This window comes from Notechis scutatus, chromosome 2, assembly GCF_049901735.1.
Source record: "Notechis scutatus isolate UNSWTSFEM ecotype Mainland chromosome 2, rNotScu1.2, whole genome shotgun sequence".
Lineage (NCBI taxonomy): Eukaryota > Metazoa > Chordata > Lepidosauria > Squamata > Elapidae > Notechis > Notechis scutatus.
This window is the reverse complement of record NC_142010.1, coordinates 107,141,011-107,168,942: the sequence shown is the minus strand read 5'-3', so window position 1 is coordinate 107,168,942 and position 27,932 is coordinate 107,141,011. Positions and strand designations below refer to the sequence as shown.

The 27,932-nt window shown below is 37.0% G+C and overlaps 1 protein-coding gene across 2 annotated transcripts in view; it reads right to left on the bottom strand.

Annotated features, from left to right (window-relative positions):
- The window catches only part of GAS7 (growth arrest specific 7), a 158,564-nt gene that overhangs the window by 54,036 nt on the left and 76,596 nt on the right, over positions 1-27,932 (bottom strand). The window contains exons 1-2 of one of the 2 annotated variants that reach the window (XM_087953948.1): positions 21,126-21,299; positions 20,837-20,957 (exon numbers count right to left, since the gene is read on the bottom strand). In XM_087953948.1, the coding sequence (XP_087810074.1) occupies positions 20,837-20,957; positions 21,126-21,296 (292 nt within the window). In that variant the 5' untranslated portion in view covers positions 21,297-21,299. Of the gene's footprint in view, positions 1-20,836; positions 20,958-21,125; positions 21,300-27,932 lie in introns of those variants that run through there. The other variant, XM_026667570.2, reaches the window with a different exon arrangement.

Below are 27,932 nucleotides of genomic sequence, written 5' to 3'. Positions count from 1 at the left end.
ACAGGGCAACCTACTTCATATAAACAGGGAGCAAAACCCACACTCATCAGCTCTGATGATGTTGTCTAGTTGGGTAATGAAACATCTGCTAAAAACAGCTCAGAGAGTACCAAACATACCACAGTTGGACCTTAAGCTTTATATTCTATCAGAAGATTGCAAATCTCAGTACTTATCCTAAAATTACATCGTTTATTTTTGTCCCTGAAGGATCAACAGGCACTACTTTAAAATGCTTTACAATTGAAGTGTGATCTCTGATGTTTACTGCAGCAAAGTCCCATTCCCTTGTATTGTCTCATCTCATTTTTGGAACTGTTTACCTTCAGAGCACAAATTCCATCACCTACTTTACCAATTGATGGAGATAAAGAAGAGGCATTTGTCTCTGAATTGCAACAATTAAACACAATCAAAATATTGTTTCATTGCAATTTGTTGGTGAAAGTGGTATACATATCAGCATTGTGTCTTGATCCCCAAATAAAAAGGCCCTGAATGATTAAATGTAACTATTATTTTATGTATTGCCTTTTACCTAGACTCAGAACTGTATAGTTTTGAGGATATTTATGACAACACTGCAAAATAACAGTAAAACATTTTGAAGATGGCCTGCCAAGATGAGAGGAATAAGATAAATAATAGAACTCTATCCATTTGGCCCTCAATCAACTGTCACCAACGTTTGCAGTTTCACTACCAGGAAATCTACTAAGAGAGATTTAGATCACTATCTACTGATTCATCAATTCTGAGTCTAAATAAATCTTCAACTAGTTTAATACCAAGAATCCTGGCCAATAAACTTTACCTTGAGCTAAGCTTTGCTCCTGGAGACTATATAACGACATCCAAGCTGTTTATTACCACATTTTTCTAGATTAAAAAAAAACTTTTCAGGCTAGCCTTTAGTCCTGCATTTCCCATTTATTTCACTTCTTTGAAACAACTAAGATTGGCTAAGTGTTGCCAGGCATTGCCAACTCCTACACAGGATTGATCCTATTTATCAGTAAAATGGCAGATTGGAAATATAATTTGCAGTAAACCTAATACTATCAGCTACATCTTTTTCCTATCATTATAATCCCCAAAACTGCTATTGACAAGATCTGTAAATGACTGTTTATTATTTGAACTTTTTCATACAACAGTTACTCATAACTCAAGGAAAAAATAAGTTGCATGAAAAAGGTCACAAGCCACCAAAAAACTGTTTAAAATTTTACAGGTCTCATGGACACAAACAGACAATATTTTTGGAAACATATTATTCCCCAAGTAAATGAGGTGTTTTCAGCTATCAGTTTTGAAAATGTGCTTGTTTTTCTTGTTAAAAAAAGGAGTATCTACCCTCTTCCCCAATGAGTCCTTGTATTTGTATTAATTCCTTGTATTTATTTGAGAAAAACCATGTTTTTATCATCTCAATATGGGTCTGCTTCTAATGAATCTTTACCATAAGTTGGGAACAAGTGCTGCCTTAGCCTTTCATTTATCGAATGCCAGAGCAACCTCTTTGTTCTGCTTCTACAACTCACCAATATCATAACATCTTGAAAAGCTAGAATATTAGGAGGGTTTTGAAGAACATTTCTGTTATTTGATAATATGCTCACCAAAGAAGTGCACTTCCAAATAGGCAGACCACTTGAGTAAGATAATGCAAGCAACAAATATAAAAATAAACCAAAAATGTAAATGCAAGTTGCAGGAGGTCGCAAAAGGTGATCACATGACCCTGAGATATAGCAACCATCTTAAGTATAAAACAAGGCCATAAGTCACTTTTTTCCATGATGTTGTAACTTTGAAAGGTCACTAAATGAAATGTTGGAAGTTGAGAACTGTACTGTGCAATTTAATAGATATAGCAGTGGCATCCAATGATTAGCATGCTAGCATCAAGATATAGCAGATGTATTTGCTGGAAAATATTTAGCTCTAACCAGTCATGGATCTAATTCAATTTCATACAATTCAAGCTGTAGTTGATTAAAGCACCATCTATATTTCTTTGGTTAGAATTTGTAGAAATAGCAACTGAGTTTCAGCCCCAAAAGAAAAGAAATTACTTAGAAAATATGTACTTCTTAACAGAGAACAAAGATAGGCACCTGTAATGTGGAACTAGCAGCAAAGTACTGATTGAACCAAATAATGTGAAGAGAAAAAGAAAATCTTTCTGGCAATAAGAGCCAGTTTGGTCTAATGGTGAAAGCACCAGATTAGAAAGCAGCAGCCTGTGAATTCTAGACTCACTTATCCTTATCTAGCTGGGTGACCTTGGGCCAGTCACTTTCTCTTAGCTCACCTCACCTCACCTCACCTCAGAGGCTGTTCTTGTGGGGAAAAATAAGAGAAGAAAGTGTGTTGGATATGTTTGCACCTTGAATTATTTACAAAAATAATAAAAGTGGGGTATAAACAAACAAACAAATAAATAAAATCTTGATAATTTAGAATCTGGAGAGAGTTTCAAGCAAGCATCATTTTCCTAAACTAGCTGTTTTGAAAGAAAATGAATGATGAAAAAGACAATTCAATTTAAGTTAAGAAAATGAAAAAGCAATTATTTAATTTAATGTAACTTTAATTGCCTGAAATTGAGACTCAAAAAGATAGAGTTGCTATGCCGAAGCTTATGATAATCAGATAACCATATAAAACTTCAACAGGTGAAAAATGAGGTTAAGAAGGATAAAGGAGATAGGACATATGCATATACTTTGATAAATGCACATAGTATTATGTATACAAAATATTACTGTGCACATGGTGCCCTTGACAGGATCTTTATACCAAGCACAACAAACCTTGACAATGTTAATCTTATCTATTATCCAAGAAAGTCCATCCACTGGACTTACCTTCCCCCATGATATGGAACTGACACTTTTAGAACTTATTGATTTGGGCTCTGAATCAATGCCATGGTGAAATAAAACAAGGAAGCCACTATAGTAAGAAGCTGAGTTTATTTGATTTTCAGCTAAATCACTTCTTCTTTTTCTTCTTTTTTTAAAGAAGAAAAGTTTTCTTCTAAATATTACTGGCAATGGATTTGAGGGAAAAACATTTTAGCAATATATGCTGGAGTAGCTGGCTGGTTGCAACATTTTGAACACCAAAAGTTTATGCAATAACATTAGTAAGAGAAACACCCAGTTGTATTTGTACTGTCTAGCAAAACCTCTTGCAATACAATTCTTTAGACTGAACCAGAGCCAAATACAGGCTTAGAAGACACTCCCTAGAACTGTTCAATATACACAGCAAACAGTCAACAGGAAAATCCTGGCTAGCTTAGAGTCTTCCAGAATAACAAACTGCACCAAATTATGTCTATATGAGTAGATGGAGGGGGGAGAATAATGATAAACGTATCTAGACAATTCAGAGAAGTAGTACTGATGTACTTTTATTCTTCATGCCAGGTTTGGAAGCCAGAAAACACTCCAACCCATAGGAATTGCTTACAAAGAAGATTTCATTAGTCTTTTTATGTAATATGACATCCTGGTCTCAAAGAGATAAGCCTTGTGGTAGTATCTCTATTAGTGCAAAATGAAATTTCAAAACTCTCATTAAGGGTGAGAATTGCATCTTCTGAGAATAGTTAACAATGAGATTTGAGTTGCTTCATTAAAAATAATAATAACTGGCCCGCTTGCCTCATAGTTAGCTGGCAATATTTATGGTTCTTTTAACTTCTATTTCTTTATTTTTAACTAGGATTTTAAGTGGTGTGTGTGTGTGTGTGTGTGTGTGTGTGTGTGTGTGTTATGTGGACTATCTTGAGTTTCACAGAGCTGGAAGGCAAAGATTTATTTATTTAAAATTACAGCCTGCCAATTTCTAGATGACTCTGGGTAGTTTTTGCTGTAAAGTAAAAAAAAGAAAAGAAAAACAAACCAAAAACAGAGAAAAAATCTTGAAAGCCTAGACAAACACAATGTCTCACACACACACACAAAACCAAAGAAAAACTAACAGGGACTTGGTAGCTACTCTACCTACAGACCCAATAAGCTGAATTAAAGCATCCTACCAATCTTTAATATATACAATACCCTTTTTAAGTACTTAGATTTACATTTCCAATGGTCCAAGTAGTTATTTTTCCATCTCAGACTGTGAGATGATAGGTGTGGATGGGATGGGGATTCATTCCCTTGCTTATTATTTGAATTAATGAAATTAATATTAAGCTTTCATAGATTTAAAGGTTTATCTTGCTTATTTGATTTTATAAGCTGCAATCTCGAAGGCAGAACATTATCGTGGAGAGAAGAAAACCTCACATTCCTGTTATTATAATCTCAATCCTGTTGAAAGCCAGATTGGTCTACTGTAATGATTAAGGCACCAGACTAAAAACCAGGAAACTGAGTTCTAGTCCCACCTTAGCCAGTTGGTTGACTTTGGGTCAGTCACTCTCTTTCAACCTACACAAAACAGCAAGATACCACAGATAAAAGTGGGTGTGAACAAATATGTAAATGCAGGAAGCAAGGAAAAGAGGTAGACGAAAGTGGTAATTTCAGTTAATAGGACTATCTTAGTATTTCATGATATAGCAACCATGGCAGAAACTATCTGAAAATTTAACTAGCTTAAGAAATTGCTCTCCAGTTTTCAAGCTTTAGCAATGATGCAGGCTAAGCATTCTGTCAAGAAGACAGTTACCATGATGTGCAATGGATTGGCTTTCCCCTGCTTCTTTATCCTTGGGTGGGTTTTTGAGGATAAGTCATTTCCATTTGCGTTTTCAAATGAAAATCCAGAGTTCATAGAATTATAGAATTATATTTGAGGGGCTGCCATAAATGTATTTTCCAAAGCATCAAAAGGTGAGACAAGAAAAAAATCAAGGAAACAGTCGGTCCACTAAAGAGAGAAGATGGCAAGGAAGTAACAGGCAACCGAGAGAAAGCAGAACTGCTTCACTCATTCTTTGAATCCGTCTTCACACAAAAAGAAACTATAGCTCAACCCACCAAAAACATAACTGTAAAAGACAGACCAGAAATAAAAGTTAAAATAAGCAAAAAAATAGTAAGAGAACACCTGTCTGATCTTGATAAAAACAAATCACCGGGGCCTGATGGATTACATCCCAGAGTTTTAAAGAAGCTGGCAGAGGTCATCTCAGAACCACTGCACCATATCTTTCAAAAATCCTGGAGCACTGGAGGACTGGAAAAGAGTTGATGTGGTTCCCATCTTCACCAGTCCTCTTTACCAGAGGACTGGAAAAGAGCTGATGTGATTCCCATCTTCAAAAAAGGAAAAAAACAGACCCAGGAAACTATAGACCAATCAGCCTAACATCAATACCTGGGAAGATACTGGAAAAGATAATAAAAAAACAGATCCGCCAACATCTAGAAACAAGTAAAGTAATAACTAGCAGTCAGCACAGGTTGTTAAGAACAGATCATGCCAAATCAATCTTATTTCATTCTTCAACACAGTGACTAAATTAGTAGACCAGCAAAATACTGTGGACATAATATATTTAGATTTCAGCAAGGCATTCGACAAAGTAGACCACAACCTACTTCTTAGTAAGATAGAAAAAAGTGGAATAGATAGCACCACCACTAGGTAGACTCGCAACTGGCTGGCAAACCATACTCAACGAGTAGTCCTGAATGGGTCGAAGTCTATATGGAGGGAAGTAAGCAGTGGGATGCCACAAGGTTCTGTCTTAGGCCCAGTACTCTTCAATATCTTCATTAATGACTTAGATGAGGGAATAGAAGGGGAACTTACCAAATTTGCAGATGATACTAGGCTGGCAAGAATAGCTAACACCCAAGAAGATAGGCTCAAGATCCAGATGGATCTTGACAGACTAGAACCCTGGGCCATATCTAACAAAATGAAATTCAATGTAGAGAAAAGTAAAGTCCTACACTTAGGCAAGAAAACCCAAAAGTACACATATAGACTGGGTGAAACCAGGCTCAATAGCAGTAACTGTGAGAGGGATCTTGGAATCTTAGTGGACAACAAGCTAAATATGAGGCAGCAGTGTGCAGCAGCCGCCAAAAAAGCTAATGCAATCCTAAGTTGTATTAACACAGAGGGATACAATCAAGATCAAGGGAAGTACTAATACCACTCTATAAAGCCTTAGTAAAACCACACCTAGAGTACTGCATCCAGTTTTGGTCACCACATTATCAAAAAGATGTTGAGGCTCTAGAAAAAGTACAGAGAAGAACAACCAGGATGATTAGGGGACTGAAGGCTAAAACATACAATGAACAGTTGCAGGAACTGAGCTTGGCTAGTCTAGTGAAGAGAAGAACCAGGGGAGACATGATAGCAGTCTTCCAATATTTGAGGGGCTGCCACAGGGAGGAAGGGGTCAAGTTATTTTCCAAAGCATCTGTAGGCCAGACAAGGAATAATGGATGGAAACTGAACAAGGAGAGATTTAACCTGGAAACAAGGAGAAACTTTCTGACAGTGAGAACAATCAACCAATGGAACAGCTTGCCCTTGGAAGTTGTGGGAGCGCCATCACTTGAGACTTTCAAGAAGAGATTGGACTGCCATTTGTTGTCAGAAATGGTGTAGGGTCTCCTGCTTGGGCAGGGGATTGGACTAGATGACCTACAAGGTCCCTTCCAACTTTAATTATCTTTCATCTGTTATCAATATGCAATGGTTGGAAATTAACCAAAGAGAGAAGCAACCTAGAACTAAGGAGAAATTTCCTCTTTTAAAGGCTTTTAAAAAGAGACTGGACAGCCATTTGCCTGAAATGATATATAGAGTCAAACTCCTGGCCCATGGGCCAGATGCGTCACGTGCTGGCCATGCCCATGCCTGGTTTAGCAAAAGGTCCCTTCCAACTCTGTTATTTTGTTCTGTTGAATGTAAGGATCAGTCTCTACTCAGTGCAAGAATTGCATGTTCACCATGGCATCAATGTTACCCTGCATCTTGAGCTCATTCCATAAATACACTCTTCCAACATGTAGGTCTCATTCAGACAGCTTCTTCTTCTTCTTCTTCTTCTTCTTCTTCTTCTTCTTCTTCTTCTTCTTCTTCCTCTTCCTCCTCCTCCTCCTCCTCCTCCTCCTCCTCCTCCTCCTCCTCCTCCTCCTCCTCCTCCATTATTAGGAAGAGGTTTGGAGTTTGTTTGCTTCCTTGCTGTTCTTGCCCACACATACACAGACACACAACATATTCTTCTTCCCTTGCCCTTTCCTCTCTTTGCAGCCTTCTCTTCTTCCCTTTCAGCTACTCAGCCTTTTGTCCCTCCACTGTTTTCTTGCTTTTATATCATTAAAAGCAATAAAGCAAGAAGAAAAAGACCTACCATTTCACCAATTTACTAGTGGACCATGAAAGAAAGATCCACAATTTTACTGACTGAGCAGCTCAGAATGGCCATGGAGGGGAGGGCGTCGCTGGCGTCGCGATGATACGGCATGCAATCTTGGAGGTCTGAGATCGCTGCCAATATCTTTGCTCCTGGATGGTCCAAATAGATCTAAAACATCCCGAAGAGATGATGAATGTAAAGAGCGCATCCTGTCGATCCCAGGGATACCGCAAAGTCCCTGGTAGATCCAGGAGAAGCTCTTTTTGCCAGCTGCAAAGAGGTAGCCATTAAAGCTACTGAAGTTGGGACAGCTTTGAAATGAAGAAGTACGGAAAGAGAAAGTGTGCCGGTTTGGTGAGAATGTTTTCTTTACTGTAAGATTTGAAAGGACACCCTAAGGAAAAGGAAGAATCTGTAAAATTTTAGACAGAAGTGATTAAGCAGCAATTTTAAACAGGAAATCAAAGTAATTTTTTTTTCCCTCTTTGCTGGATTTTTTATATATGATTTTATACTTTGAAACTGGACTGGTTTTTTTTCTACCTATTCTTTCTCTCCTTTTTGACTTTATAATATTTTAGGCTAAGATTCCCTTCTAGTCATCTTTTTTAATATCTCTTTCCCCTTTTAATTAATTTTTATTATATCTTGTTTGGAAAAGGAGGGGGAAAGTGAAAGCAGAAGAAACTTTGTAACACTGCCAACTAGAGGCTTGGAAATATTCTATCTTTTTTTCTCTTGACCAGACAAAGTTGAGAAAGACCTGAGACTTCTTTTCAAGGACATTGCCTGTTTGATAAGATAGAGGGAAGAGCATGGGAGAGTAAAATGAGTAGATTGACATTTGAAATCAGAGAACAAGATGATGACAATTTTATAAAATTTGGGATCTATTCTATCAATGGTTAGACAATAAAACATGGTAATGAAATATGTAGATTCTTAGAAAATAATAAATATATAAAGATGTATTTTTTTCTTATTATATCTACAAAATGATTGTAGGATAGATTTGAGATGATAATATGAACTGTCATAAAACAAATTAAGTAAAATATGGATTATTTTGTAAAACATGAATGAATAATAGTATAGTCAAATGATTGATTAACAATGATATTAATGTACTTAATATTTGATTGAAAATATGAGAATATATACAATGTAATTGTAATTGAAGACTACGAAATGGAAGCACAAAAAGGCCTGGCCAATTGCAATAGAGACCTTGCTTATTTTGAAATGAGACAGAAGAGAAAGACTGAACAACACCAGTTTGAAATTTAGAAATGAAAATAAAATGAACATTTAGCAACCAGAATAAAAGGCTACAGTACTTTGTGGGGGTAGAAGAGCTTCAGTTGTGGTATTCAGAAGACAGTTAAGGAAAGCTTGAATGCAAATGATCCAATCATTTTTGATTCAACAAATTGAGCATGGAATCAATTACTTCCTCAAGTCACATGCATAGCATATCAACTCTAAGAATAATAGATGCTTAATGAACAGCATGAAAACCGTGTGCCATCCCAGTTGTTTGAGATGAACAAAGGGAAGGCATCCAATAAACCAGACCTCAGAATAGCAAAATAAAACACTCTTGGGATTGACAAAAACATTTTTTTTTGTTAGAGACAGAATGAATGTGTTCTCTGAAGGATTTATCCCTCAACCATATAGTGCACGGATCACAGCTGTATTACATCAATAACAACTAAAGGAAAGTCCTCCAATGCAGAAAAATACCTTCCAACTGAATACACCACCCACACTATAAAAAACTCTAGCCAGCTTCCTAACATATTGGTCATAAGAACACTTTAACCACTTCCATATAGTTTCAGCAAGGTTGGGAACTAAATCAACTCAACCTTGAATCAGACAATTGTTTGTTGTACTTTAATTAACTACTGTATTAACTTCCTTAACAACTTGTAGTAGTCATACAAAGACATAGGCTATCTGGAGGAGACATCAGAGATTATTATTTCCAAATATACAAACAATGAATTATTTATCCACCTTGGCTTTAATCTGAAATTTCATGAATTCAAACAGCTCTCAATGGATGGATGGACTACGGAAATCTCAACAAGAGGAAACAAGCAAGTGAACTCTTGCAGAAATTGTTGCCTTTATTTATTCTTTAGGATGGAAGATGAAAGTGTTACATAGCTGGGAGATGATGGAAGATCTGGTGAGTTAGCAGTCACAGCTATTATCATGCACACCTACTGCATTTTCCACAGGCATTAAAAAATAGTTTTCAGTTCTGATCTTGACAGCTGCCCAAATTATAGCTCAATGAGTTATATATAAAAGCAATCTATAGTCTGAGGACATTTTGGCTAGAATTTCAAGGGCAGGAAAGATAATATAGTCTTACCATTTTACTTTTTTTACAGCTGTCTGTTTTGAAGTGATGACAGCCATGCTTTTCATGCTGCAATAGCTGCACTTGCTATTTTCCCCTGAAAACACATTTCCCACAACATTACTACCACAACAAACTATCCTTTGGAGAGATCCACTGAAAGATTATGGTCAACACCCATTTTTTCAAAGAATCCTGTCAATATGTATACACAAGCAAGAACATCTTTGGCCAACAGTTCCCATGAGTAGTAGCACTGCTGTCAGTGTGTGAGTTTTCACTGACCCCCCAATGTTCTGCTTCATCCAGTGCTGAAAACATGTTCAATTATTTCTCCTTTTTCTCCACCTATGAAATGAGTGAAAGTAGGGTAGGGAAGGCCTGATCTACTACTCAGCCATAACAAGCCAATTTGATATTTAGAGTCTGAATCTGAGTCCTACGAAATCAATCATCTGATACGTCTTCAGCTTGACAAAACACATTTAGTGCTGCACTGAAAAAGGTTACTAGCTTTGAACTGTTTTCCAGGATCCCACTTCCATTATCCACAGATGGCATGCTTCATGCTCTATAATGTCTTATTTATTAGATTTATTTATATCAATAGAATCTTTGCAGTTAACAAAACCAATACAATACATACAAGTATAGTAGGTCCGTGGTACAAAACAAAATGTAAAAATAACAAATCAGTGTCTTAAAAGTGAAGCAATAATAAAAGTAGATTGCATCACTTCATTTTCCACGGGTTCTCTGAAACATTTTGAGTTTTTAAAAGTTTATGGAAAAACACAGTGCCAATCTCAGCTTTTGAGGCCTAATGCATTTCCACTAAGAAGAAGCACCTGTATGCCTCAGCCTTTTTCACTTTTGGAGATGGGAAATCACTAGCCAATTCTCTTGCAATAAATGGAATATATAGACTAGGTCTACTTTGTAATGTGTACCTTTTTACACAAGCATGCCTGCCACTTGTTGCAGTTTTCAGTAATTGCCTTAAACCAAAAGATACTTTTTTTCCTTTTCATGAAATGAACTGAGATTTTGCCCTGATGCTGAACAAAAGGTGTAATTGCTTCATGAATGTGGTTTTATATTAAAAATGGATAAATCTTTGACATGCAATACATAATTAACTTTACTAGTATAGACAGTTAACATTTATCTCCAATTTACACTAATGTGCTCAAAATTCTAAGTCACCAAGAATATTTTGACACTTGGAACTGGGCTAGGACACATTCATTGATTTTTTTTGTCCATTAACTTTCCACTTTAAAGTCCATCTTAAGACATAATGAAAAGGATAGAAAAAACATATAGCTCAAGAAAGGTCTTTCTCTGCTTGAACTTACCTTGTTTCTCTCTTCAAAAATGGTTTATGTTGAAATAAGCTGACTTTAATCTTAGACATCAGCCCTGAACATTGGGTATTTAACTTCTGTCTCAGACAGGAAACTATCTCTATATTCATTCCTGCCATTGCATTACGTATGTTCTCTGTCAATCTTGATTTGCTCACAAAAGAATGATTTTCGCAATCTGACCAAACCCAGAGTTGTATCATTACTGAAATTCCAGCAAAACAGATTTAAATTTGGAATCCACAAATTGGCACAAATTGGCACAATACAGATGTGGCTTGATTCACCAAAAAAAGGGGTGAGGGACCCACTGATAATGGCTGAGGAGTTACTTAAAGACAACACAATATCTATGTGACCCAAAATGACCCCCGGACAGAAATAACACAGGTGTGTGGGGGGGTCATATTGAAAACAAGTGTTTGGGGAACTATAGGATATATATCACAGTGAACTTGAGAATCTATCATGGCAAAAGCTAAGGGAAATAATACTTTTGAAATAATGTTACATAATGTGGAGATGCTTTTGTCAAAAAGAAAAGAAAAAAAGAAATTTCATTTTATCTTTCCTCTCCCTGTATTAGATGGTTTAAGAGGTGTGGGACGGAGAGCAGAAAATATTGTCCACAAATATAAACATAGATACGTGTATGTAGTGTTTCCAAAGAGAAACTCCCTGATACTCGATAATATAATTATGGGATAAATGGTGTTTGATTCTCAGAAATGAGTGTCCCAGCTTCTTCCACTTGGGAGAATGAATTTATTTAATAATTCCCTTAACCATGATTCCCTTAACCATATGACTTGTACTTACAACTGCCTGATTCACTTAGCAACCAGTATAAAAACAAGGTCCAGACATATGAATGCCTCTTATGAATGCCACAACTTACAACTGAAATTGCAGTCCCAAATATGGTCATAATTCGAGAATTACCTGTCTTAGAAACAAAAACATGCTGGTAGTAGTTTCAATGCACTTGTAATATAAGGGAATGTGGAAGGAAAATAGATGTTGTTTGGAAACGTGTTAGAGAAATATTTCAATACACTCCATCCCTTTAAATTTATATCATATGTCAAAGAGAGAGACTCTAGTTTGGACCTCACTGCCAAGTTTGAAATAACCTTGGATTAAGAAGAACAGAAAAAGAACATTAGATTATTTCCTTTTTCAATCCTTTAAACACCCATGACATACTGTGAGGAACAGATCTAGCATTCTAACCCTTTGCCAAAAAAAGTAATTTTTTCCTTTCAGTGCCTTAGCAAAGAACCAGAAGTCAAGTGAAAACACCCCACAACAGCAGTAGACCAAGAACATGAATCAAACTCCCACCAGCAGCAAAGTATATTTTGTGACGGGAGACGCAAGGAACCAACTCTTTGAAAGAACTTGAAAGTCTTCCTGCGTGACTTTGTTTGAAAAATGGGACACACTCCAGTGCAGCAACATCCATGTAGTATTTCCCCACAGGGACAAATATTATGGTACAGCCTTGGTTGAATGTGCTGAATATGAAAATGTCTCTTTCAGAAACTTCATCTTCTTCCAAAAGTTACAGCCTGGTTTTTAATAAGGATTCTTTCTTGAGAACATTCTGTACCTTTGCAAGCCTTGCCCCAGCTCAACTTAGAGTGCTGCAGTGGTGGGATTCAATTTTTTTTACTACCGGTTCTGTGGCTTGGTGGGTGTGGCAGAAGAGGAATACTGTAAAATCTCCAGTCAGAGGTAGTATTTGCCAGTCCTTTGAACTACTCAAAATTTCCGCTACCGGTTCTCCAGAACTGGTCAGAACCTGCTGAATACACCTCTGGAGTGCTGATACAACTTTTATGAAAACCTGGAATTAACAACACACTCTGAGGTTCTCCTTTGGAAGCAGCTCTCAGTAGACCTCAAATAAGAGTTAGACTATGGTAGTACCAAAACAATTCACTTGTCACTGACTCCAAAATAGTATAGAGAACCCCACTTTTATTTTCCATCTTCAGCTGCTTATTCTAATCATATAGCAATGCTAATTATTGAGCTAAGTGCCCCCTGTATTTTCTATTGCATCAATTTTGGTTATTTATTTTTAAAAAGAACTTACTGTTTTTATATCATCCTTCTATTATTAGTGCTTAGTTTACTGTTATCAATAACTTATTAAATCTGTCATCTGTGATGTACAGGTAGTCCTTGATTTGTGACTGGTTGCTTAGCAACTTTCAAAGTTGCCACCTGTACCACAGTCAAGGGATTACATTTTGGGTGCTCAGCAACCGGCCAACATTTACAGATGTTTCCAGAGTCCAACAATTAGGTGACCACAATTTCTGTTCTTTCCTTTACTGGAAATCCATGTTTATTTCCAGTTTCTGGCAAAAAAAAAAAAAAAAAAGCCTTTTGCCAACAATGGATTTGCTTAATGACCATGACGTTTGCTTAACAACTAGTGCAAAAATGTTATAAAATTAGGTGCAGTCGTGCAGTGACCTGTTTAACACTGCTGGCATGCCTTACAACCATAATTCAATTATGGTTGTAAGTCAAGGACTACCTATATTATCAGACAATTCAGTATTTATGTGCTTAGAATCAAACTCTAGAATATACAGGTTTTTCCAACCACACGGCATTCTGCCTGGCTGCAAGGCAGCAAAGGTTTCTACTTTCCAATTTTGCATGGAACTCCGGACACTATTTTAAAAGGCGCCATTCAAGATACATCAAAGCTTACAATTCAACTTCAAGCTTTATTCCCAACAATTCACACCTCAAATGAATAATATTTATCAAATCCATTTTCAATGCATCTATATTTTCAGCTGTTTGCAATTAAAAAAAATAAGATTACTATTAAAAAATTCCAAAAAGGTAATATTTTAATTATATATCAATGTGAACTCTAAATTAATTTTCAATATGCATACACTTAAGATTAAATCTCAAAAATTTATTATATTGGTCATGCTAAATGGGTGATAATTGTTGTATCTACATATCATTCCACTAGATCTCATTAAACATGGGGCCAAAAGATTTTGATGCATTAAGAATTATGACAGAATAATTTTGCAATTTATTTTTGTTGTTATCCAGCTTTAATTTACAGCAATGTATAGATTTCACTTAGAGCAGCTCATAACAGGGGAACAAAGTAATGCTCCCCAGAGAAAAAAAGATCTATATTTGTGCCAGCTAGGAAAACCAACTTCCTTTTTCTCTTTTAAAGCCTTAAAGAAAAGAAAAAAAACAAGTTCTCATTTATATATAATTTGTCTTTTCTTCCCTTTCCCCAGCCTCTGTATTTATGTTTCAACCAGTCAACGCAACTTTTAACCAATCTAGCATATTGAATGCCAGGCTCTGGCTAGGAATAACCCCCTAGAGCAAATACATTCCAGGCTGACTCCAGACAAAGTCATGCTTAGTGTGTATTGATTTAAGTCCATGGGAAAAGTTAATCATCACTAAAGTCCCACTGGTTTTATTGGCTCTAACTTTAAGCATCACTTGGCTTGAATTCAACCTATTGTTTGTAATGCAGTGCTATTTTTTTTTTTTTTTTAAAAAAAAGCACATTTTCCCCCCTCAGTCACAGGGCACTTTTTCTGGAGTAAAATTCATTGGACATTTGTTAATTTTAAAGTTCAAATCTCTTTGAAAGTAAAGCTACATAAAATCTGTATATATATTTCACTTTGCAATTTTGATCTTCTTTGTTCCTGACTAGAATGTCATCGTTAATTTGTAGCTGAAGTGCTGTCCCTAACCAGAGTTGATAATCCAACAAAATCTGAAAAATGGTCTTATCTTAACAAGAATTTGGGGTGGGAGGGAGAGATAAGCTCCCCTCTGTATTTTCTCATGTTGCGGTCAAATATTTTATCCTCTTAAGGTTTCCTTCAAGAGATAAACCCACTCCTGTGACAGTGATTGCCTTTTAGCAATACAGAAAGAAAACTATTGTTCATGTTCTTTATCTACTGGTAGTCCTCGATTTATGACTAAAATTGGGGAATGCATTTTGAGCATTAAACAACGTGGAAATCAAGGAACTCATCATGTGACCAGATTCAATTTTACGACCATTTTTACCATGTTGTTAAGCAAAACAGGCTTACCCTGGTGACTTTGCTTATCGGAAGTTGGCTGGGAGGGTAGAAAATTGTGATCCTGTAACCACAAAATGCTGCAGTTGGTTGTAAACATGATCACGTGTCTGCAGAGTGGTGCAAGAGTTTCAATTTCAAGGACAGATCATTTTTCTCAGTGCCATTGTAATTCCAAACCATCATTAAATAAATAGCTTTCAGTAAGGATGAACCTCTACTTCCATTTGAACCAAATTCAGACACGAATGAAGGCGAATATATGTGTCCCGGGATAATGTTGCAGGATCCAATCTAGGTCAGTCATGGGATGAGTGATTTTGTCTTCCGAGTTTTTGGATTCGTGCTGGAGCCCATCTTCAGGGGGCTTCTCTGCAGCTAGAGAGAAGCTCCTTGAAGATGGGATCCAGCATGAGTCCAAAAGCTCAGAAGACAAAATCTTTGGTCCTGGTGACTGACCTAGACTGGATCCTGCAAATTCAGATAGCTCTTTTTCCTGACAGTGTATTCACCAGTTGTGGGATTCAAGTTTTTTTTTTACTACCAATTCTGTGGGCGTGGCTTGGTGGGCGTGGCAGGGAAAGGATACTGTAAAATCTCCAGTCAGAGGTGGTATTTGCCAGTTCTCCAAACTACTCAAAATTTCTGCTACCGGTTCTCCAGGACTGGTCAGAACATGCTGAATACCACCTCTGATATAAACCCAGGAAGGTCTTATGTTGGCTGCCACTATCTGATGTATGGAATCATGTGGCCCAGATTTTCTCCTCCTCAGACAAAAGCTGAGCGATTGTCTTTGTTTAGGTGGACAAATGAAAAGCTATCTCACATCAATATTCTTTTGGTCCACAACAACTCTTTTTCATATCCCTACATCCCATTATTATTCCACATGAAATAATGTAATGATACTTTGAATTTATTGCCAAGATAACAGTATAATCTTTGCCCTTCACTTTTATCCCCAGTGAAGGTACTGCTCAGGGCAAGTATATTTCTTATTAATGCCAGCCTTGCTATATTTCGTTTTAACATTTCACTGATTTGGATGACTAGAAAGGTATTTTAGGAAGGTTATATCCCATCTCTCCATGCACAAATGATGCTTCCATCTCTGAGACAGAAAACCAGAATTGTATAATAATGATTGTACAAGCTTAATGTTTAGAATGGGTTATACTAAGAGATACCTAATTTTCGACATCAAGTACCCTCACTGAAAAGCATATTTATTTTATTTTATTTAGTATCACATTTGGACCCTACAGAAGGAAGTAAAACCTAATCAGTAATGAAAGTGTTTTTCCTTTACTTTTGATGTGAAGTTTATATTTGCTTAGAATAGGAAGTGTTAGGTGTATAAAAGGTAAAAATTCATATGATTCCATTTTATGAAAAGGAACATCTAAATATTTATATAGCAATAATTTATAACAGGCTTCCCTATAATTCGAGACAAGGTTAATCCGGTTGTTGCAAGCCCGAAACGAAATCTCAGAGACTTTCCTAGATACAGCTAAAGATAGTCCACAAAGCAGAATTTGGATATAAAATGAGGATTAGGGATTTGTCTCATGTTGAAAAAAAAACATCTTGCTTATGTATGACACTTAATTTTGCAGAATGGAATCTGATTAAAGTACACAATAAAAATATATACTTCATAAAGAGGGAAAACCCAAAGAAGGATGTGTTAAAATTTTGACTGCACTGATGCAAAAGGAACTTGTAATTACCAAATATCCTTTATTCTATGGGATAGATTATATTTCAACAATACAACTATAATTGCAAAACATTCCAATGCCACACTTTATTTATTTCAGGTCAACTGTTGAAACTGCTCCCCTTTTAAGTGGAAACTTCAGTACCTGGTTTGATTCTAACTTATAGTCTTTAATGTCTAATGATAATTTACCCTCAAACTGTACATCCTCCTGATTTGTGCACTGTATTTTCTGTGGTTGAAACTCAAGCCATGCTTGAGAAATTTCTTTGTTATGGATGACATTAAATTGAAAATATAACTCCCATTTTTTGATTATGTTTCCTGTTTTTCCTCTTTAATTTTTTTTCACTTCCTGACAGCATGGGTGTACTTTTATTTGCAATAATATGGAAGTGATTTCCCATGGTTTTATTTCATTTTTTCTTTCTTTCTAGCCTGTAGTCCTGGGTTTTTCTAGTGGGCTCTTATTCAGCTCTGACCTGCTTAGCCTTTTCTAGATGCTTTGAAAAAAAGAAGAGGGGGGGGGAATAGAAGTAGTAATAGTAATATTACAAGTTGAAATAGAAAAATTAGTTCAATTCACACCAATTTTCAATGACAGAAGGAAAATAAAAATGAATATGTTGCATTATGACATGTGTATAATGTGAAATTGGATAAGGACCAGACTCATAGATGTTACATGGTCTATTTTGTAGAATAGATATCTCCCACTTTTTTTTTTCTTCTGTTCAATTGTGTCCAATTCTCAGACACTGCCTGGGCAAGTCCCTGCAGTTTTGTTGGCAAGGTTTTTTAGAAATGTTTTGACATTGCCTTCTTTGTTGGGCTGAGACAAAGTGACTGAATGAAGTCACCCAGATGGTTTTGTAGCTAAAAGGGGGGTGGGGCTAGAACTCATGCACTCATAGTTTCTAGTCTGATGTCTTAAATGCTACACCAAGCTGGCTGTCTTTGCCATTGTATTTAACAGCAAAACTGTCCCACACATTAATAGCAGTGTGAAGAGACATGCAGAGGTTGTTCCTTTTCTGCAGTGTTACTTGGACTGGAAGACCCAGTATGATCACATGGTTTTTCAGGAGAGCTATAAATCTGTGAAATTGTGAGTTATTTCTGATGTTGAAAAATATAAAATCCATGTACTGTCATTAATGTTGTATTTATCACAGGGAAGGCATGATAGGGCAGACCCAGCAAAATCGGAAGCAGGTCCAAGGACTATAAGGTGAGCCAGGTGAGAGTTAAGCTCAAAGGATTCAGTGATGTGGGATGGGGAAATGATAGGCAGGTGGAGGCAGTGTCCCTGTGGTCAATCATAAGGGAAGATGGATTGCCAAGCACCCAAAATGTGATAACATGACCATGGGGGCAATGCAACAGTCTTAACTTTGGTCCAGTTCATAAAGCCCTTCATTCAGTGTCATCATAATTTCAAATGGTTGCTGAATGAATGACTACTTGTATACTGTACATACAGTGCAAAGCTCTTTTTTACTACTCTATATATAGCAACCATATATTTTTCCAAATCCATGTTGCTGTTTTGGAAACAAGTCTCCCCCTAAGCATGCACACCACTTTGCTATGCTGAAATCTAGGAAAAGAAGCATATGCTTTAACGATTCACAAGTACCGTTTCATATGTACTCCCTCATGTATAAAAATTGTGCTGAAACGTTTTGCATGATCCTTCCTGCGACTTCTTCCATCACTTTGATGTGCTAATCCCTTCATTAATTTACATGCCTCGCAGTGAACAGAATTTCTGTTTCTCCATTTTTTCTAATGGGGAAGTGGTGAAATCTTTTAACTTTCCAGGGAAAAACAAAAACTGCTTCTGTGTCTGCAAAAAGCTAAGAGAGATGATTATAGATGAACTGTGAGCCCAAAGGGAAAGGAAAGAAAGGAATTAAAGGATTACAAAGTTTTTAAGCTCTGTCCATTATGGTGTAAAACTCTACGAAAACATTCCTAAATTCTTTTTAAACCAATTATTTCAAGCTCTTTTTCATTTGCTTAGAACTTCTGAACTATAAGTTTGCTCTCCCCAGGAGTTATCCTCTCAAAAATGATTTATATTTTTTGTTTAAGAACATCCAAATTATTTGGTCACTTGAGAACTGAAAAGAAAATACATAAAATGTAAGCATTAAATATTTCCAGGTCTGACTCTAAACAGGAAACCGGTAAAATGTCACATAATTATGGCTGTTTTAGGTGCAGCAGGTTTAGCTAAGCTTGATTTATGCTGATTTTTTTCATAATTTCATAACTACTTGCATATTTACATGCATAGCAACCCAGAAAATGTTAACATTCAATCCTTAGACATCCAAATGCAAGATACAAAACAAATAAAGTCTTCCTTGAATTGTGTTTGACTCCCCATGGCTGTATGGAGATGGCCAGTTAGTTTTCTTAGAAACTACATGGAAGTTGTTTGCCAGTGCCTTCTTTTGGAATCCGTTTTTTTTTTTTTTTTTTTGGATATCTCAGTCTTGGACCTCTTCACAGCGTTGCATTTAAGTTCTAAAGGGAATTGGTCCTGCTTAGCTTTTCAACCAAAGTTGGCTAGATGTCACCACCTGCTATGATGCAGAATGCAGGTAGTCATCATACCCATTTATTTAGTGATTGCTCAAAGTTAGAGCTGGACTGATAAAAGTGATTAAGAACTTAACGTCGTAGCATCCTCTCAGTCATGTGATCAAAATTCAGACACTTCGTAACTGGCATACATTTATGACAGTTGCAACATTCTGGGGTTATGTGATTACCATTTTAGACCTTCCCAGCAAGCATCCGACAAGTAAAGTTAACAAGGGAAGCAGGATTCACTTAACAACCACATGAGTCACTTAATAACTGCAGCGATTTGCAAGAATGGTTGTAAAATGGGGTGATTTCCTTAACAACCACCTTATTTAGCAGCAGAAATTCTGGTGCTAATTGTGGAAGTAGGTTAAAGACTAGGTTAAGTCAGTAACTCATCCAAATATGATTCATTTTCTTGTTGAATTAACTTGTTAAAAATGTTAACAGCTATGAGTGCATAAATTCAATTATCATTTGCTGTGCAATTAAGATATTTGGGCTTTCAAGGATGAATGAGAAATTTAAAAACGGGGGATAAATTCAAAATGTGAGCCCATTTGGGGTAGGATGCTCCAATGAGGTCAGCTCTGTTCAAAATGGCTTTCCGTCTGGTTGCTTTGCTCATTCATTCTTATTGTCTACATTCAATTACTAATCCCCTTTAGTTTTGGGAGGAAACAAAGTAAGACATACAAAATTCACCAGTTTGAGAATGGAATATTTTGTAGAACTGCAGAGTGTACTGAATCTCTTCTGGTATGTACTACTCCTGCGGGCAGTTTTTAAAAATTTCCAGAAGTAAATCCTCTGAATCAGAAGAGGTTCAGAATGTCCCAGACCTAGAGTTTTGCCAAAAAGCAGGCTTGTTTCCTAGTCAGGTACACAAGGGCAGCTCAAACAATTTCTGGTTTACTTCTGGAAACTAGTAAACTGACTGTTAGCATGGCATGGTCCAAGAGACGTTTAGCACAAATGAAGATGGAAAATAGAACATTTTCAAAACATTCTGTCCCAAAATTGTACAGAGAATGTCTGGTTGGAGAACAGAGGATATCACTTTCTTTGGCAAAAAAAGAGAGTTGAGATAAATGATTTTATTCTGGGAATAATATGAGAAGAGGTTGGAAATCTAGAGAAAGGCAGATAATCAGGTTGTTTACAATGACCAGCCCAAGGAGCACAGTTATTTTATGGATTGTACAAGAAGGTGTTTGGCTACTCTTCATATTGTTAAGTTATGTTATCTCTACCTTTGATGTTAGAGGAAAGGAGGGTTTTCTAAAAGAATAAAATTAGAATGTAAATGAAGCTTACCATTGGTGAAGGTGTTCACATAATATCTTCGCCCCTGAGGAGACATATAACTTTGCCAGCCAGGTGGAAGATGACCATTTTGAGAATCTTCTCCAACTTGAGCAATGACCTTCCTAGGTTTCTGTGAAAAGAATGACAGAAAAAGCAAGATTTTTCAGAGGATCTTCGAAAGAATTTACAGAAAGGTTATAGAATGAAATTCAAATGTACCCTTAAAATTTCCTGGGAACAGAATATAGCAGTTTGAATACTCAATACCTTTTAGATTTCAAACACCCCATTATCTTACCATCTGCAGCTTGGGAAATCTATTCAGGCCTTTCATAAAAGAAACATTCCAAGGGAACAGGGAAGATAATGGAATGTTGTGGAACCTGTATTGTAGCAATTCAACAATATTATTGCTTAAGTTGGTTGGGAAAGAAACATACTTCATGCCCTGCCTGAAAGGCAAATTCATATACTGTCTACGTTCATACTATCCTTATGCATCAACAATGTTGGTAAAATCCACCAACTGGATGAGTTTTAGCAACCAAATGCTGCCCCTATAAAACCATTCTGCAGAAGTCAAAGACCAATAAGGACAATAATATAAATATTTTGCTGGCAACATTAATCTAAACTGTTTGTTAAATTAGATACAATGAAACTGGCTCACATCTTTCCAAATCAACCAAAACCATTGTTCAAGCATTCCTAAAACAACACTACAAGCACCATCTTGCAGATTCACAATTTAAAGCAAGTGAAGCTCAAGATTGTCACTTTGCTTCTATCCACCTAACATTTTAGGATTAGGACTCAAGGTCCTCACTGCATATTGCTGCATTCTCAAGACATAATTTGTCATATATTGTCCAACAGAGATTTCTGCTGTGGTCATTGAAATATACAAACATTGAAATATAGATGGCAGATTTGAGAAAGGAAGAAGCAGAAAGTGATGGAAGAAGTAGGATGTGAAGCCAGTTGCACCAGAAGCAATCTGTGTTGGTAGCAAAGCATTTGAACCTATAAGATTATACCCAACTATATTCAGTCAACAGAAGAACTGATATAGCTGTTATGTCAATTACATCTCTTCCTGCAACTTCCTGAACAACCAAATCTGCTCTGCAGGTACAGGTGGGAACAGTGGGATCATCCAGGTCAGAAAGGTGCATAGATGCTGCATTAGAGAAGATAGCAAGGACAATGTGAAAATAATCATCTGTGTGACAAAAGAAAAAATACAGTTAGGAGATCCAATATATAAAAGTGGAACCAACAGCTTTTTTTCAGATCCACAATGATTCAGTGCCATTATTGCAATTATACAGTATAACTGCATACCACACCCGGTAACAAGGGGACAAAGTGCTATGCAAAAGAAAGCAGCCTTATGGATTCTCTTACCAGGCTGCATGGAATAGGGTGGAGAAAACAAACCAATTAGACTTCCAGCTCATCATCTTACAACGTTCCTATGCAACTGCAGTGGAAGAAACAACAAGTTGCAAAGCAGAAACATGGCTGGGCATTGCTCCAAGTTGATTACAAGCAGCTGTGCATTAATAGATTTTGGCTGTGTCCATTACAGCTGGGAGACTTGGGGCCAGCTCTTCTCTGACTAGCTACAATACTACCCCAGCTCGAAGAGTGGGTTGCAGAGAAAGAAAGGCATAATACTAAGGCCCTTAAGTCTCATTATCACAGTAGCCTAACAGTATTACTCATTAGAATGGAATGTGGTGCACATGACTCAGTTCTGTTCTTATGCACAATACTGCTGTTCATTACCAGGTGTTCAGGACTCCATATAAGTCAGGCATTCATGAAAGATTCCACTAGGTCACCTCAACCATGTATATATTCCACTGTCTTAGGGCTTCCCTGGTGGAAGTAGGATCTCTTCTTTACCATAAGCAGAGCCCAGCTTTGGAATCTGAAATCCTGGCAATGATTTGGTTTCTTTACTTCAACTAGAATGTGCTAATGCTATTTGTTCATGCTCCTTTCATAAATAAATTGGCAGAACTGAAGCAGTTAGAACAGGTATATAGGATGCTCTTGAATGAGCCACAATGAAGAATTTCAAGACTTTCCACCAGTGAGGATAGAGCGAAAGACAGATTAAAATTTAGATTTTAATAAAGTTCATTAGCTTCTGTTTTTATTTTACATCTATGAATTGGTCTTCCTTAGTAATCTAAATGACTGCCTCTTCTAACTACCTCTAACACGTAATAAACTTTACAAGTAAAATATTTGGTCCATCCAGTTCAGCATTGCATACAGTACATTAACTAGCAATTGCTCCCCCAGGATACACTGGATGCATACCTTACATTCTGTGCTAAGGTCACTTCAACATTATTACTATTTTAATTTCTCTAAACCTCAGAAACATTTTGAAGGTGATCAGACTTCAGTGGAAAGAGCAGGCAGGCAATAATTAAGAAAAACAAGGGGAATTTGACAAAACAATTATCTGCTTATTTTGCCTGAGCTACTGAAAGGGAGTTTCAAGCTCTCAAGCTACCATTTTCCTTTAAGGACCCAAAACTTGGGAGCTGGGAAGAAGGGTGAGAAAGAATTCCTTCATTTAAAAAGTTCCTTTCAAAGGAAGCCACTCTACCTCAAAGAAACAACCCAACCCAGTTTCATGGTGGTTTCAACTATACAAAACTGAGTCAAAAATGCTGTAAATCAGGTCAGCCGCATTCCAACTTTGCTGATATTGTGGGAATATACAGATCCAGGGGAGCCTGCAACCCTTGTGGAAATTCCATAACAAACTCTTCAGTTTTTACTTCAGTGTGGCTGTTCCATGCACACAATACACACAGCATTGCTTTGGAAGACAGGATTTGTTTTCTCTTTCCCTAGCCAAATAGCAACAGAAAGGAAATATTGGCTGTTGGTCAGTATTTTTCCTTCCAAAGTAAAGGAAAAAAAAATGCATGGGTAGAGTGGAGGATGGGCACACAGGGAAGAGAGAGAGAGTGTGTGTAGATATAAATATATAGATATATGTAAATGAAATTGTGATCCTACCTCACGTCCATTTTTACAGAGAAACTCTAAACTTATGGACACTTAATTGGGTATTAAACCAAAAGCAAGGTTTTTAACTATTCAGTTCATTCGGATAGTTACTAGTCATTGGGTGAGAAACTTTATGTTGTAAGCAAGGTTTTTGGAAGATGTCATGCCAAAGTTATGTGAGTGCTCTAGCTGCCTCTTGTTTTCTACATATTTTCAACTGGTTTTAACTTCTGTAGCAATTTGGCACTGAAGTTACTTGATGGAATACTTGTACCTTCAGGAACTGTTTGGAAATTTGCCTGTAGAGCTTATATATGCATTACACAAGGAGAAGCTTTTCATGTACAGAGTTCTCCCTCAAGAAATGTACTTAGCATTGTTGTTGCTGTTGTTACTATCATTAATGCCTAAAGATGTTTCTCTAAAGACTTATTTTTGGCTTAATTATTGTTCTTGATCTACTTTTGAATATTATCTGACTAATTTTAGGCTAATGCTTCACTATGTTTTATACTGTTTCTCAGCTCTCAAGGATTATTATAAAGATTTGTGGCTATAGTTACTGTTTTGGTTGTTATTACAATTAATTTAATTACTATTAATTTTTAAATGATGAGCTACTGTGAATGAACTCTTGTATTAAAATGTCTGTAATAAATATTCCATAGAAATATTCCTCAAGATGACGGCGGAGCTGGTGTCGCGACGATACGGCATACAATCTTGGAGATCTGAGATCACAGCCGATATCTTTGCTCCTGGACGGTTCAAGTGGATCTAAACCGTCCCAAAGAGACGGTGAATGTAAAGAGAGCATCCTGTCAATCCCAGGGATATTGCAAAGTCCCTGGTAGATCCAGGAGAAGCTCTTTTTGCCAGCAGCAAAGAGGCAGCCTTTAAAGCTGCTGAAGTTGGGACAGCTCCGAAACGAAAGAGAACGGAAAGAGATCTACCTTCCATATTGTTTTTTTTTTCCTTTCCTTTTTTCTTTTTGGTTTATTTTTATGCATACTTTTATATTTGAGACCTCTTAATTTGATTAAGGTGTTGAAGAACCTGAAGAATTTTTCCTTTCTTTTTTAGCCTTTTTCTTCACTTTTTTGCCTTTTCTATGATTTTACAACTTTGTGTGTGTGTGTGTGTGTGTGTGTGTTCATGGTGTGTTTATGGTCTTTTCCTTCATTTTTGAATTTTTACTGTCATCTAACCCAGCGATCCCCAACCTTTCTTATGCCGCAGCCCGGTATCCCCAACCTTTTTTATGGCGCGGCCCGGTACCGGCATCAGCTGGGCGCCGCCATCTTTTTTTGATGAAAAAGTGCTTCCGGTGAGCTTTCTACCCGGAAAAGCTCACCAGAAGCACTTTTTTATCAAAAAAAAGATGGCGGCACCCAGCAAACCAGTGGCCCGGTAGGACTTGTTCCATGGACCGGTACCGGTCCGCGGACCGGTGGTTGGGGACCCCTGATCTAACCAACCAATTGGATTAAGGTATACAAAAACCTGAAGAAATTTTTTCTTCTTTTTCTATTATTATTACTATTTGGCTTCTCTTTTCTTACTATTTTCCTACTTTTTTTCCTACTATTTTTATTTGGAACTGCAATTGGTTATTTTACAACTGGATTAAAGTCTAGAAGAACCTGAAGATTTTGAACTCCTCAAAATGAGTAGGAAATTAACAGCTCCTGGTTCTTCAACTTCCACTTCTTCCTCTTCCTGTCCTATATATATATAGGACAATGTTCAATACAGACAATATTAAGACAAGAAAAAGAACAAGAAAAAGTGACCTTGCAGATGATTATGCAAGGAATTCAAAATATTCAACCAAGATCAGAGAATATTGAAAAGAGAATAGAGAACATTGAACAAAGAACAGAAAACATTGAACAAAGAACAGGGAAAACCGTTGAAAAAGTGGAGAACATGCAACAAATGATGATGAAGTATGATGAGAGACTCCAAAAAATTGAAGAAGATAAACAAAGAGACAAGAAGATTGGAGACATTGATAACAGATTAACTGTGCGCGCGATGATGCCGGGCGAGAGCTGCCTTTGGGGTTATAGAGCCGCCGCCTCTCGCCGAACTACCCGTGCTGGACGCAACAAAGTTCTCCGTGGGGAGGAAAAGTGGACCCATGTCACACCCCAGGTCTCTTCTCCCTCCCCTCCCCCCAGCTGCCAGGTGCCTGCGCGATCAGCCCGGAGGAGCCCTGCCGCCTTTAGCCCGCAGCTCGGAGGATCTCATGCAGGGGGGCGAGGAAGAGCCCGAAAGCACCAGCTGAGGCTTCCGTGCAGGGAGGGGTCACTGGGAAAGACCTGGAGGGGAGGTGGGGGGGAGAGGAAAGAGAGAAAGGGGGGTGTTAGTTGAGGTCAGGGCGGGGAGCTGATCGGATGCTTAGTGGGTGCTTAGGCAACCCCTGCACCTCTGGCTACTTTTCAGATTTTTTTTTCATAGGGGAATATCATGCCTGTTTCAACGAGAAAGTGATTCCGGGTGAGCTTTTCCGGTTGGAAAGCGGCATTTGGGTCCTGAAGGAATCCTCACGCCTTAGTTTCATCGAAGGGGGTGGTGGCTTTGAACGAAGAGCCGTCCCAATGGCGGAGCAGATTAAAAAAGCACAAAAAAGGTACAAAGGAGGAGTTGAAGGTGGCGGGGAGAAGCGGGTGACGGCTGGCTGGTCGGTCGCTCGGCTCGCCTTGCCTTGTCATGCGTGCTGATGCCGGTACCGGGCCACGGATCATTTTGTGATGCCGGTACCGGGCCGTGGCACAAAAAAGGTTGGGGGCCATTGGGTTAAGGAATGGATAACATTAAGAAATACTAGATTGTTGACATTAGAAGGACATGATCTGTTGTTGGGGTGGCATGCTTTTCTATGGTATAAAGGAACTAAAACACAGGGGTACTTTAGAAGACATTATATACGGAAGTCTCTGTGGTTAAACTGGGAGAAGATTAAAAGACAATGTTATTTGAAAATTCCAGTCTGGCTATCGACTATTGAAGCATTTTCTTATCCTATAATATACAAAAAGGAACAAACAGTTAGATATGGTGAAATATTGAATGAAAAGGGTGAACTTAAATCTATACAAAAACTAGAGGAACAAGGTATAAAGATGAATTGGTTTTCATATGCACAAATACATTCAAGGTATGATAAAGATTCTAAAATGGAAGGTTTCTATGATAAATTGACTGATTTAGATAAGATTTTGACAGGTACTGATGAAAAGGTGACTAAAAATTGTACGGATATTTACTAGAAATTAAACTAGAAGAAGAACAAGTTAAAGAAACTATGATTGCTTGGGGGAAGAATTTTGGATATGGGATTGATCTAGAGAAATGGCAAAAATTGTGGTCTCAAAATTATAAAATGACAATGTCAACAGCATATAAAGAAAATTTGTATAAGATGTTTTACAGGTGGCATTTCCCCCCGACAAGAATAGCAAGAATGTTCAAGAATAAATCCAAAAAATGTTGGAAATGTCATCAGACACCTGGCTCATATTACCATATGTGGTGGACTTGTGCGGATGCTAAAAAATACTGGACTAAAATCCACATGTGGTTGGAAAAAATGACAAAAAAACATATAGATTTGAAACCAGAGATATTTTTATTGGGAATTTTACCTGAAGTATATAGTAAAGATTTGAAATACCTGATTGTAAATGTATTAACAGCGGCTAGGATTTTATTTGCTAAAAACTGGAAAAATGAGAAAATACCATCACAGGAGGAAATTATTAAGAAAATATTGGAATGTGCTGAAATGAGCAGATTGACATTTGAAATTAGAGAACAGGATGATAAACAATTTTATAAAGTTTGGGATCTATTCTATCAATGGTTAGACAATAAAGTATAGTAACGAAACATGTAGACTTTTAGAAAATACTAAATATATAAAGATGTATTCTTTTCTTATTATATCTACAAAATGATTTTAGGATAGATTTGGGATGATAATATGAATTGTCACAAAACAAATTAAGTAAAATATGATTATTTCCCAAAGCATGAATGAATAAAAGTATAGTCAAATGAT